Source organism: Candida tropicalis, assembly GCF_000006335.3.
Source record: "Candida tropicalis MYA-3404 genomic scaffold supercont3.9, whole genome shotgun sequence".
Classification (NCBI taxonomy): domain Eukaryota; kingdom Fungi; phylum Ascomycota; class Pichiomycetes; order Serinales; family Debaryomycetaceae; genus Candida; species Candida tropicalis.
This window is the reverse complement of record NW_003020061.1, coordinates 403,813-416,767: the sequence shown is the minus strand read 5'-3', so window position 1 is coordinate 416,767 and position 12,955 is coordinate 403,813. Positions and strand designations below refer to the sequence as shown.

The 12,955-nt window shown below is 30.5% G+C and overlaps 4 protein-coding genes across 4 annotated transcripts; 3 read left to right on the top strand and 1 right to left on the bottom strand. All coding sequences in view use genetic code 12, as the record gives it.

Annotated features, from left to right (window-relative positions):
* Positions 1–2,928: 2,928 nt before the first annotated feature.
* CTRG_05742 (uncharacterized protein) lies at positions 2,929–5,430 on the top strand (the record flags this gene model as incomplete). The annotated part of the gene is made up of 1 exon (XM_002551398.1): positions 2,929–5,430. One exon carries the CDS (start codon positions 2,929–2,931, stop codon positions 5,428–5,430), a length of 2,502 nt encoding a protein of 833 aa, XP_002551444.1.
* A 406-nt stretch (positions 5,431–5,836) lies between these two features.
* CTRG_05741 (uncharacterized protein) lies at positions 5,837–6,709 on the top strand (the record flags this gene model as incomplete). The annotated part of the gene is made up of 1 exon (XM_002551397.1): positions 5,837–6,709. The coding sequence occupies one exon, from the start codon at positions 5,837–5,839 to the stop codon at positions 6,707–6,709; it is 873 nt and encodes a 290-aa protein (XP_002551443.1).
* A 1,656-nt stretch (positions 6,710–8,365) lies between these two features.
* On the top strand, positions 8,366–11,053 carry AXL2 (Axl2p; the record flags this gene model as incomplete). The annotated part of the gene is made up of 1 exon (XM_002551396.1): positions 8,366–11,053. One exon carries the CDS (start codon positions 8,366–8,368, stop codon positions 11,051–11,053), a length of 2,688 nt encoding a protein of 895 aa, XP_002551442.1.
* A 404-nt stretch (positions 11,054–11,457) lies between these two features.
* Positions 11,458–12,858, bottom strand: CTRG_05739 (uncharacterized protein; the record flags this gene model as incomplete). The annotated part of the gene is made up of 1 exon (XM_002551395.1): positions 11,458–12,858. One exon carries the CDS (start codon positions 12,856–12,858, stop codon positions 11,458–11,460), a length of 1,401 nt encoding a protein of 466 aa, XP_002551441.1.
* Between the last annotated feature and the right edge of the window lie 97 nt (positions 12,859–12,955).

The window sequence follows — 12,955 nt, the reverse complement described above, 5'->3', positions numbered from 1 at the left end:
TGGTATATGATTGTTATTGGGACTAACTGACTGGCTGGTTCAATTGGTAATTTGAAATTAAAAGTTGTGGCGAAGTACATGTAATCGTTTGAGTATAGTTTGTCCAAATGGTCATGTTTAACCAAATTTTAGTGGTGAAACTAATTTATTATCACCATGAGCTAAAAATATACTTATAGAGCAGCATGATAAATGTGGGGTGTTTATAATGAAACCTTTGATAGTTTAAAAATTGCAAAACGGGTTTAACATTTCAGCCGCGAGACAAGACCGATTAACGCCGAGACGAAACATTTATAAGTATCTATTTATTAGGTTCCAATCAGTGCTTAATATCACGTATAATTACTGGAGGTGATGTCTTATCTAAATGTATAGAGCATACCGATTACCGGACACCCGAGTAAAGTTTAGTTGCAAAATGTGAAGTTATATCAGGCGGTTATTGATGATGATTAAGCCCTGATGAAGTGGTTACTGTTCTTTGAAAAAAAGTTGCTGTTTTACAATAGGACGAACGGCGTAGTAGATCTATCTACGTCATACATTGAAAACAATTAAACTGAAATTCGAATCTAGGCAAATTCCGGAATGCAAAGAGATGAACAAGAAGAAGATGAAGAAGAAGAAGAAGAAAAAAATAACGAGTAAGCAATTATAAGAAATCTGGTAGAATAAGGGGTCATCGGCGATAGTGGGAAAAAGGGGGAAGGAGGAGGAGAGGAGAGGAGGAGTAAAGGGGAGATCTTACCAAGGAAGTTCTATTTTGCATTAATTGTACTTGTAAATCTTGATTTCCTATTTGCTCTATGTGTGTGTGTATGTATATATGTGTATATATGAGCGTGGGTATGAGACAGAGAGTAAGATAAAGTAAGTTTAAGTGTCACTGAGTGAGTAGTGTATAATTGTCGATGATCTTGTTGTTGCTATTACAATTTATTCCTCATCCCGTATATTCCGATCTAAAATGTGAAGGACAAGAATTTTTTTTAACAACAATAAAACAGGCGCAAAAAAAGATGAAGAACAATCAAGAAGAAGAAGAACAACAACAACAACAACAAGAAGAAGAAGAATAAGAAAAAAAATCACTCATTCTTTCTTACTAATTCATTCATTTATTAAGTAAGTAAGTAAAGTCAGTTAAAGTTGCAGACCGATGAGACTAGGAATTTGTGTAATCATCTGATTTCCGTGTACACTCTAATAATCCAGCCCGGTGGGCCACAAGTAATTTTCCCTTAAGCTAACCTACATACCGTAATTAAAACCAATTTACACATCACGTCACAAAACATTATACTATTCGTCACCAATAACCCTAATCACTACCAACTACTACTACTACAACAACAACAAACAAAAATGAAACTACAACGTCAACTTCTCCCTGGTTCGGTCATATACCCGTGAAGCCGTCTATTCTTTCAGTTTCGTACTTTTTATACTTTTGAAACATCCACATTCTTCTTCTTCTTCTAAAGAAAAAAAGAAATAACCGAAGGGAAAAGGAAATAGGACGGTATAGTATGGAGAAAATGTGTTTATTTTTAATTGGGCTTAGCTCTATATATTTTGTTTAGGCGGAGTCAATTTATAAGCCTCTGTTGTATTTCTTCCGTGGATCTATTGCTCTTTTCATCTTTAAATCTCGCACGGTATCTGTGTGTTTTATGATATCTGCTTAGAAGGAGAAAACGTACATGAAGGAGCGATCAGTTGACTTAACATGTATTCAGAATATCATTCTAGGTTTATTAACGAGTTTCTAGTAAAACAATAAAACTCATGTCACCTTGTTACTTTCTTGGAATTTCCACATCTAGGTCAGGTCGGTTATAACTCTGGAAATAGTAAAAAAGAAAAAAACGGCTTGAGCCGATTTGTCACTTGAATCTCACCCACTCTTGATTCTACAACTTTTCATTGTCCCCCCTCCTCCTCCTCTCCTTTAACCTATGTTATGAATGTGTAAAACACGTAACTGTAGCTATGAACACCGATTACGTAACTGCCGAATAGGAAAGTAGTAAGAAATAGAGGATTTTCCTGATGCACGGTTTTTAACAAGCGTCCTTCTAAATTAAGTTACACATGGTCAAACAAACTTGAGAGAGAGAGCGAGAGAAAGGGAAAGCATTCACGCACAATGTTTTAAATTGCAAAATGCAAAAATTGTTTAGATTTTGCGTGATAATAGTTTGTAGCACTAAAACTGTTTGTTCTATTTTGCATAATGGTTAGTAATATCCTCTCTTACAAATAGATACCGTCAGCACTAATGTCACTACTACTATTACTACTACTACTACAAATGGAATAATAATAGAAAAAAAAGAAACACATGGTTAAAACAAGGGAATGCAAGCAACAACAACAATAACAACAACTACCTTATGACAAAAGAAACTGATCTAAAAAAAAAGACAAAGTATATATGGGAATCTGTATTTTTAGTATTTTTCATTAGTCATATAAATAGATATTAGAATTTCCAATTCTTCATTTAATATGAACTTCCTTCTTTCTTCTTTTTTTGTAAAGATTTTTCTTTGAGTTTCTAATTCTACCTAATTATTGCATTATTTATTCATCTATTTATTTATTATTAACTTTTCCATTCCTAATAAACTTCATTTCCTTATACTCATCACTTCTCATCATCACTTTGTTCATCTGCCCCTCCATATTAATTGCAACATAAGGTTTTGCCAGTTTTCCCTTTTTTTTTTTTTCCTCACTACAATTTTGTACTACCGCACACATAAGCTTAGTTACTACCAACCCTTAACTCAGCTTTTTTCTATTACAACTATTACGGCACTTCCGCATAGCCATATAAATATTTAAATACACCCTGTTTCACCATTTTCACACCAAGTTGGTTTCCTTCGATTTCATACATATATATAGACACAATCTACAATGACACATGAAAAACTAGAAAGTGATTATGAAGATACTACATCTACTTCAAACAAAACAAAACCTAGCAACAAATTTGTTGCAAATTTTCAATCATTATTTAAAGATCTTCGTCCTCCAAGAATAAAATGGTTTATAAGTCCAATAGCAGTTGTTATTTATTCAACCATCTTTAATGTTGTCGATCAAATATTATTTGCTAAATTTACAAGACAATTCCACATGGCTAATCCTATAGATATAATTTTTTTGTTTTTAGACTTGTTTATCTTTTTGGTGGTTATTTACGAACAAAATTATTATGATGAAGACACAGCGTTTAAAAACAAGTATCATCAAGTTGCTCATTTCATTGTGGTGAAAATATTAAAGAAGCTTCTTTGGTTGGTTTTGTTAGCTGCTTGTATTGTTCAAGTGGTTATTATATCACAAGGGAAATTATCAAATCCTTTAAATATAAGTGATTCCTATATGGATAGCTTGAATATGACTTCCAATGAAAGAGCTGGTTATTTTATCATCACTTTGATTAGTTTGATTTGTAATGGTGCTTTATTGGGTATTTGGTGGTCAACAAATATTTCATCAGTTTATTTATTATACGCTTCAGTTAATCTCATTACTGTGTTGATCAGTGTTAGTATTGTTCAAATCAATATTAGTTATATTAACACTACGGGTGGATCGGCTAGAAAATTACATAATTTATTTATTTTAACCGGTACTTTTATGGCTTGTCAATCTGGCATTGGTTTATGCATAGTTTTATTGATTAACGAAAAGAATCGACTTAAGGACTTTATTGGTAAGATTATTTTCTTTTATGATGCCTATGTGATTATTTTATTCAGTTTACTTTTAGCCTGTACCATTGTTAGTGGGATTTATTATGATTATAAAGCACTGTTTCCAATTAGTATATTTGTCTTGTTTTTATGTTCATGTATTTGTTCAGTGGTGGCATTTTTCTGCACTCGTTATTTCCGTTTAAGGGGTGGTGGTTTCACTAAAGATTATGAAGTTGAAGAATATGATTTGCTTAGTTTAACTCCTCATCAAAAACAAGGATGGGGTAAATTAATTGATCTCAACAATAAGCATAATGGTGGTATTTCCGGTGACTATGTAATCTCATTAATGGAAAACTACATGAAGGCTGAACTAGATGGTATGACTTGCAAAGTATTACGTGTCTACAAAAAGGATGACAGCAGCAACAACAATAATAATAATAACAACAACAACAATAGCCATAACAACCATAACAATCACAATAATAGTAATAATAATAGTAATAATAATAATAACGGTCAAGCAAATAAACAAGCATCGAGATCATCGAAACATTTGAATGCTGCATTTGATATTTTAGATCATGAATCGGTTTTGTTTCTGGATACACCAACTTTAACAGAAGAAACTTCCATTAGAGATGAATATCGTCCATTATCAAAAAACCAATTGAAAAGATTGGCTAAAAAGAATCAAAAGGAAAAGAAAAAGATGGAGATGAAATCTTTGGAAAATAACACCGAAAAATTTTATCAAGAATTGATGAATACAGAAGCATTAGTTTTATTGACGATTGTTGAAGAATTTGATTTAACTGAAAGAATACCGGGTTGGTTTGGTAAGAAATTGAATAAACATTTTGGTAAAAATTCTCGATTCCCATGGTTGTGTATTAGATTTGGATTATTAGGTTTCCATTGGCCATTTAAAAGAGCTACATTTTATTGTAGTTCTACTAAGAAACCCGTTGCTAGAGGAGCTGCAGTTTTATATGCTATTTCCAAATGGAATGAAAAGAATGAAAAATTGACTGTTTTATTGGATCCAACTTATAAAGATGTTAATTTTGAAGCTGGTATTACATCAAGTGGATGGTATAAGATTAATTTGCCTAATTCGCATATTATCGATTTAAGACCATTTAAGAATCAAACCAGTACTGAGTATTTCAAAGCTATTAAATATAGAAATCAAGAGAATAGTTTTAAACAAGCAAAAGGTCAAGTTATTGAAACCAATATTTTCAATTATGAGAATTGTCAAGAGATTATAACCATGAATCAAAATATTGCAAATAACCGACAACTGTCTGGACAATCGTCGCAATTATTAGAACCAGATTGGCAATTTATATATAATTTGGGAAATTGTACCAATGAGAAGAAGTACCGTTCGTTGTTATTTTTGAAAGTTGATGACCAAATCATTGCATCTTGTGTTATTTTTAGATTGGGAGATACCATGACATCGGATATTCAAGGGTTAGATCATGCCATCAGTAAACAATACAAAGCCTATTTTGTTATGATGCAAGAGGTTATTAAAATAGGGTTAAGAGAAGGAGTCAAGTTTATTGATTTTGGACCAACCACCGAAGACGCAAAAGTGACTATTGGTTGCAATGTTGTTCCATTATGTGGGTCAATTTATCCGAATAAGAAATGCTTAGGACCAATTATTAAATTTGCTGCAAGTAAAGTTGACGTATAGAGAATATAATTGATAGAAAACAACAACAACAACAATAATAATAATAATAATAAAACCACGATTTAATGATGACGAATTATATAAATAATATATATATATATAAATAATATATATAAATGTATAAATAAGTGATAGAAATCATTCCCTGGTGTATTAACCAAAAAATGGTTGTGTGTGTGTGTGTGTATTGGGCAAATTCACCTCTTTCACACGACTATGATGGTTGTGTAGAATTGGACGTGGTGGAGGGAGGGAGGGAGGAGGACCTAGAACGTCATTTTGTTGGACCTAAAAAAAAAAAAAAATTAAATTTCCGTTGGCAAATTTGCCTTTACAAGAATAAAAAATAGGAAAGAAAAAGACCTAACATTTAATCTACTGGTTAACTGAATTGAATATCAATAACATGTCAGTTGTATATGATCAACATTATAAGAAAATCATGGGGGTATTTAAAACGATAGAAACGAAACTTAAACTTAAACCTGGAGAATTTATATTTGTTTTATCATTTATATTGAATTTTTTAATTGGTAGAATTATTCATTTTACATCACCTGAAGAAGAAATTTATAATTATTATAGTAATAAAAAGAATATATTTAATAAATTATTTGTTAAACAAGGTTGGGGATGGACTACATTAGTTATATTAATATTTTATTCCAATTTAATTTATAAAACAAGTAATTATTCAATAAGACAAAAATTAATTTATAAAGGAATTTTGAATTATTTATTAAGTACATTATGGTGGATTTTATTTACTCAATGGTGTTTTGGATTACCTATAATGGATAAAATTTTTATTTGGACAGGAGGTAAATGTAAAATTGAAGGAATTGAAATTAAAAATATTAATCATTTACATAATAGTTTTATTCAAACATTAGAAAATATTTGGGAATCTACTGGTATAACATCATATACTTGTAGAAAATTTAAAGGTAATTGGATTGGTGGTCATGATCCTCTGGGTCATGTATTTTTAATGATTCATTCATCTTTATATTTATATTTAGAAACTATTGATTATTTTCCAGGTTTTTCAAATATTAAAAATAATTTAAAAAGATTAGTAAGAGTTAATTCATTTAAAGAAAAATTAATTATTCTTTGGAATACTCCCCTGATTTTCATTAGTTTATTAATTGGTTTATGGTGGTTTATGTTGTTGATAACTAATATGTATTTTCATCTGATTTTGGAAAAATTGGTTGGATTGATATTTGGATATTTGGGAATTGCGGTAATATACTATTTACCTAGATGGAGATAAAATAGGACACCACATAACAAGTGTATATATATATATATTTTAAATTTTAATAGAATAGACGTTGAGGGTTATATGTAATTAATATTTCTTCTTAGACAAGTCACGTGAATAAACCAGTCACATGATAAATAACTCACGTGAGAAACACACGATTAGAAATTTTTTTTTTTCTCCCCACATAGACGAGAGAGAGTTGAGAACACGACGAATGGGCTTGATTAAACTTCTGACGAGAGAGAAAGAGAGAGAGAGAGAGAGAGAGAGAGAGGTTAAAACAATGATGAAGAAAGTCATTGTTCTTATACTAGACGAGAATTAGAATATAAAATATATGAAACAAATCGATTGCGTTTTTAAAGTAAGGGGGGTACGTTGTTCGTCTAGGAAGGTAGGAGAGAGAGTTCAATGACTTTATATGCAATATAAAGCCATTAATGTATGCACTGATTGGATTGATCTAGATTCAAGAAGACATAAACCACATACAAAAAAAAAAAATGAAATGGTCAAGTAGAAGGAGAGTTGAGGTTATGGAAATGATGAAAAAAGAATGTTGTAAGAAGTAGTAATTTACCCCAATTAGGAAATAATCCCTCTGCTAACTATAGTAGTAGTAGGTACTAAATGAAAATGAAATTTTAGATTGTCAAAAGGGTTAATAATTTCCAAAATGAGTTTCTATTATTTTTATTTTTGCAACTTTTGTGACAAAGTTTAGAAAACGCGACGAGCAAACGAAAAAATAATTATTATTTCTTATTTGACGCGAATGTCGTCACATAATGTAAGCGCAGTATACACGACATTATGCTGCACGACATTTCACAGGAAACACGAAGTTTTTTTTTTTTGAGTTTTATTATTATTATTACACAAACACCAAAAAAAGAACAACAACAACAACAACTTTGTAGACTTTGTTGCATTTCATACACGCCGTATATGATATGATATATCACATCACATTATCATTATCATCATCGTGTTAAATTGTGTGGTTTATTTTTACCCCTTTTAAGAATTGCATTGTAATGTTTTGTGTGTGTGTGTGTGTGTGTGTGTGTGTGCGTATTAATTGTTTATTTGTTTATTCTTGTTCCAAAGGGTTGAACTGTAATTAATTAACTTACAATATTAAATAGTGTGGGTACGGCAAGTGTGTGTAGTAATATATTCTCGTCTTTATTTTTTGTTTGTTTGTTTCTTTGTGTGGTTAACCCTTTCGTGTAATCCACGCATAAAATTCTTCACCTGCCTGTTCAACCATCAGGCACATATAGACTGTCTTTGTCTTCTACAACACATACTTGGTAAAAATTTTCTTTTAACATTTCCAACATCATCTTCATCTTCATCAACTACTCTTTCTTCCTTCTAGTTGTACTTGCATTGCAGAGAATTGTTTACACTTCTTCAACATCATCATCAACAACATCATCACCACCTAACAACACATCAAAGTCATCATTACCACCTCATCCTCCTTCTCCTCCTCTTCTAATTACCTACTACATTATACCAACAATCATTTTCTATATTTAATTTAATTGTATTTTATTATCATCGTCATCTATTTACCCATTCTTGCCCTATTAGTTTTGAAGAAAGACAATCATCATCACCACCACCACCACTACTATTACTACTACTACTACAATGTTATACTCAATTATTCTACTAATATCATTATTCTTACAATTGATAAATGCTTCCATATATATGGGGTTCCCGTTTAATGAACAACTACCAAATGTCGGACGAGTAAACGAAGATTATACATTCACTATTGCCAATACAACTTATAAATCCAATAGTCATGGAGAAATCTCTTATGAAGTTGAAAACTTACCATCTTGGTTATCATTTGATTCTTCAAGTAGAACATTTTCTGGTAAACCTGAAGAATCTGATGTTGGTGAATTTGAAATTACTTTAACAGGTACTGATTCAAGTGATGGATCTCAATTAACTAATAGTTATTCCATGATTGTATCTAATGATACTGGATTATATTTAACTTCAGAGAAAAATTTATTCAATGAGTTAGCTCAAACTGGACAAACTAATGGTGTTGATGGTTTAGTTGTTAAACCTGGTGATACTATTAAAATCCAATTTAATAAGAATCTTTTTGAAAGTTATTCATCAAGTGATCGTCCTATTATTGCTTATTATGGTAGATCTGTTGATCGTAGTTCTTTACCAAATTGGTTATCTTTTGATGGTGATGATCTTACTTTTACTGGTACTGTTCCTTATGTAACTTCAGAAAATGCTCCTTCATTTGAATATGGTTTTACTTTTATTGCTTCTGATTATTATGGTTATGCTGGAGCTCAAGGGGATTTTAAAATTATTGTTGGTGGTCATCAATTGAGTACTTCAATTAATCAAACTACAACTATCAATGGTACTGTTGATACTGAATTCGATGAAATTGTTCCTATTTTATCAGATGTTTATCTTGATGGACTGGTTATTACTCGTGAGAATATTTCAGATGTTACTGTTGATGGTTTACCAGATTATATTCAATTTAATAATGATGATTATACTTTAACAGGTACTTTCCCAAACTCAACCACAAATGATAGTTTCACAGTTGTTGTTCAAGACATTTATGGAAACTCAGTTGAATTACCTTATATTTTTGATGTCATTGATTCTATTTTCACCACTGATTCTATTAAAGATGTTAATGCTACAAAAGGAGAATATTTCCAATATCAAATTTTGGATTCTTTATTCACAAATATTGATGACACACAAGTTACTGTTGATTACGATTCAGATTGGTTAGATTATCATGAATCCAACATGACATTTACTGGTGAAACTCCAAAGAGCTTTGACAAGTTGAATGTTAAAATTAATGCTGAATCAAATTCACAAACTGAATCAAGAAGTTTCCAAATTAAAGGTGTTGACAGAGACGAAACAACATCTAGTTCTTCCTCTTCTTCTTCTTCTACTACTACTTCATCAAGTTCAACTTCGAGTGCTACTGAAGCTACAACCACTTCCGCTGAAGCTACTAGCTCTTCATCAACAACAGCAGCAGCAGCTACTAGTCACAAGAAATCTACAAATACCAAAGCTTTGGCTATTGGACTTGGTGTTGGTATTCCAGCATTCTTGATTCTCCTTACTGCTTTGATATTATTATGTTGCTGTATCAAAAGAAGAAAGAACAAAGATTCTAATGATAATAATAATTCTAATAATGATGATCATGAAAAGGAATTTATTCCTAGAGGAAACAAAACTACTGTTTCACCAACGGGAATCCCAGCAATTAATTCAGAAGAATCATTAGTTAAGGATAAATCGGAAATGAATGTTATGAAACTTGAACATATTAATAGATCACATTCATCATCTTCATTAACTCAAGTTGAATCATCAAGTGCTGATTCATTCTATGATGCTAATGAAAATGCCCCAATTGTTAAATCATGGCGTGCTAATATTGAATCAGATAATAAATTAGCTCGTGCTAGTGATGCATCTTTATCTACTGTTAATACTGAACATTTATTCCTGATTAGATTAGTTGATGATTATTCAGCAAGAAATTCAGAAAGTTCTTCCAAATTTGTTAGTAATAATTCACTTAATGCTTTATTACGTCGTGAATCATTATCTTCAAATTTCCAAAGATTAGACAGTAGTGGTAATATTGTTGATAATCTTAACCAGAATAATAATAATAACAACAACAATCATAGTAATCGATCATCACAATCAGAGAAATATCTACCACAAGTATCATCATCAAATTTGGATATTGTTCCAGAAGAAAATTCACGAGAATTGAAACAAACAGGTAAAGATGAAACTAGTGGTACTATAAGTCATTTACTTTCTAAATTTAATGATAATACATCTTCAGAAGATGGTGAATTTGATGAACCTGAACCAACTCCAGTTGATGATAGATTACCATCACCAAATTATGCATTGGATTCATCTAAATTAGGTAAATATGATTCACCATCAAGTGAAAAATTCTTATTAAATGGAGATGATAATGAAAAAACACCAATTAATAATAATGGAGGTCCAACTATGAAACATCAAAATCTTTCAGCTATTTCATTAGGTTCATTAACTTCAGATAAATTATTCTTTGTTGATAATAGTTCAAGTTCAAATAATACTACTAATAGTAACAACAACAACAATATGAATACTAAACCAACACCTCCAAATAGTATGAATATTGGTAAATCAGCTAAATTAGTTGATTTTACAAGAAAAGGAAGTTTAAGAGAATCAGCTTATGAACCTGATTATGTTTATAAAGGAGAATCAGCATCAATTCAAGATGATGATAGTGATTAAATTATAATTTAATGATTTGTGTTTCTGTGTGTTATTTATATTGTATATCTGAGTTATCAAGAATGAGTTTGATTTTGTTTTTCATTTTTAGTTCGTTTCCTAATTATTATTTATTATTATTATTAATATCGTTTATATTAGATGATTGTTATTTTGTTTCATATTCTTAGTTGGTTCCTTTTTTTTATATTATATTATATTATATTATATATTTTCTTTCTTTATTCAATCACGTGGATATAATTATTAATTATCCTTTTTTATATATATACAATTTCTTATCACGTATATTCTTTTTGTTTCTTATTATTTGATGAATAGATCAAGAAGAAGAATAGTTATGTATATTAGTAGTTTACTTGTATTAATTGAAAAGATATGAAATTTATGGATTCAATTTTTACTTAATTATTAGTAGAAGGTAAAGTTTCAACATAATTAGCAGTTTCTTGAGCTCTTCTTCTACCACCAACATAAGTCATCATTTCAGAATAAGTTTGAGGAATAACAGTACAATAAGAAGCTTTACCATCAACAGAAACACTTTCTTTTGGAACATAGAATGAATAAATAAAAGTACCTGCAGGTTTCTTTTCACTTTGTTCCAATTGTTGAATATAAGTATCAACTTTAACTTGAATTAAAGTACCTGGTTCAGATAAAAATGCTTCTGGATTCTTAGAAAGTTTATTAGTAGCTGGTAAACTGAAATTAAATGGAGAATCAGAATCAATTTCTTCAATACCATCATGAACATGTTCAGTATAAGAAATTGAAGAATCCATAGTTAATACACTACCAACAGGAACTGGATTTTTAAAAGTAGTTGAATCTAAACTAACAAATCTAGGACCAGCCAGGGAAAAAGTAGCAGCAGTACAATAAGCCAATTCAAAAGTTTGTCTTAATAAATAACCACCAAAAATCATATAAGAATGTCTGTTTCTATATTGTGGTTGCATAAACATTGTAGATTTCATAGTTGTATCTTTCATAAATGCAATACCATCATCTTGTCTATCAATATTTTTTAAAGATTTAGAAGATTTCCACATATCATAAATTAATTTAGATTCTTCAGCAGTTGGTTCCAAGATTTTCTTATTTTTAGCCATCAATTTCTTTTTAGCATTATGAGATTCAGCTCTTCTATAATCAATCCAATCTTTTTCTGTGACAGGTAATAATCTATTAATGGCAAAAGATTTATGAGTAAGTGGGTTACGAGCAACAAATGTGAAATTAGCAGCCAAAAATACATTTTCTGCAGGTAAAGATTCTTCATTAGTTATTTCAGGAACAGCATCTTCAAATGCATAACCTTTAACAGTAATTTCCATTGATGATCTACCAGTCCAAGTAACAGAACCAGCTAAAACAAAATTATAATTATTAATTTCATCAACTTTTTTAACCATATAAACTCTATCAACACTTGCAGTAACATTAACTGGTTCAGCAGGAGAACAATGTCTATAAGCAATTCTACCAGCTAAAGCATCTAAATCTTGAAATAATTGAGCTACTCTTAATCTACCAAAAGCATTGATATAAGCATCACATAACCATTTATCATCTTTAAAAGGTAATAATAAGAAAGAAAATGAATCACTACGAGTTTTTTCACCAACAACAGTTGTTTTAGGATCAACATAACTAAAACTATCAATAGTTTTACCTTCAGCACGTAATTTTTCACGTTCTTTTAATGCATCTATCCAAGTTACTTTATTTGGATTGATTTGCTTATCACGTAATTCAGCCAATATTGTAGCTGCTGCATCTGCTGCTTCTGCAGGGTTCATCTGATCCAGCAATATCTGGTCTATGGAAATTGACTTTCTGAGAATTGAATCTTGTTGCAAAGTGGTTATATTTTGAGGTTTGAATTTCCTAAGTGAT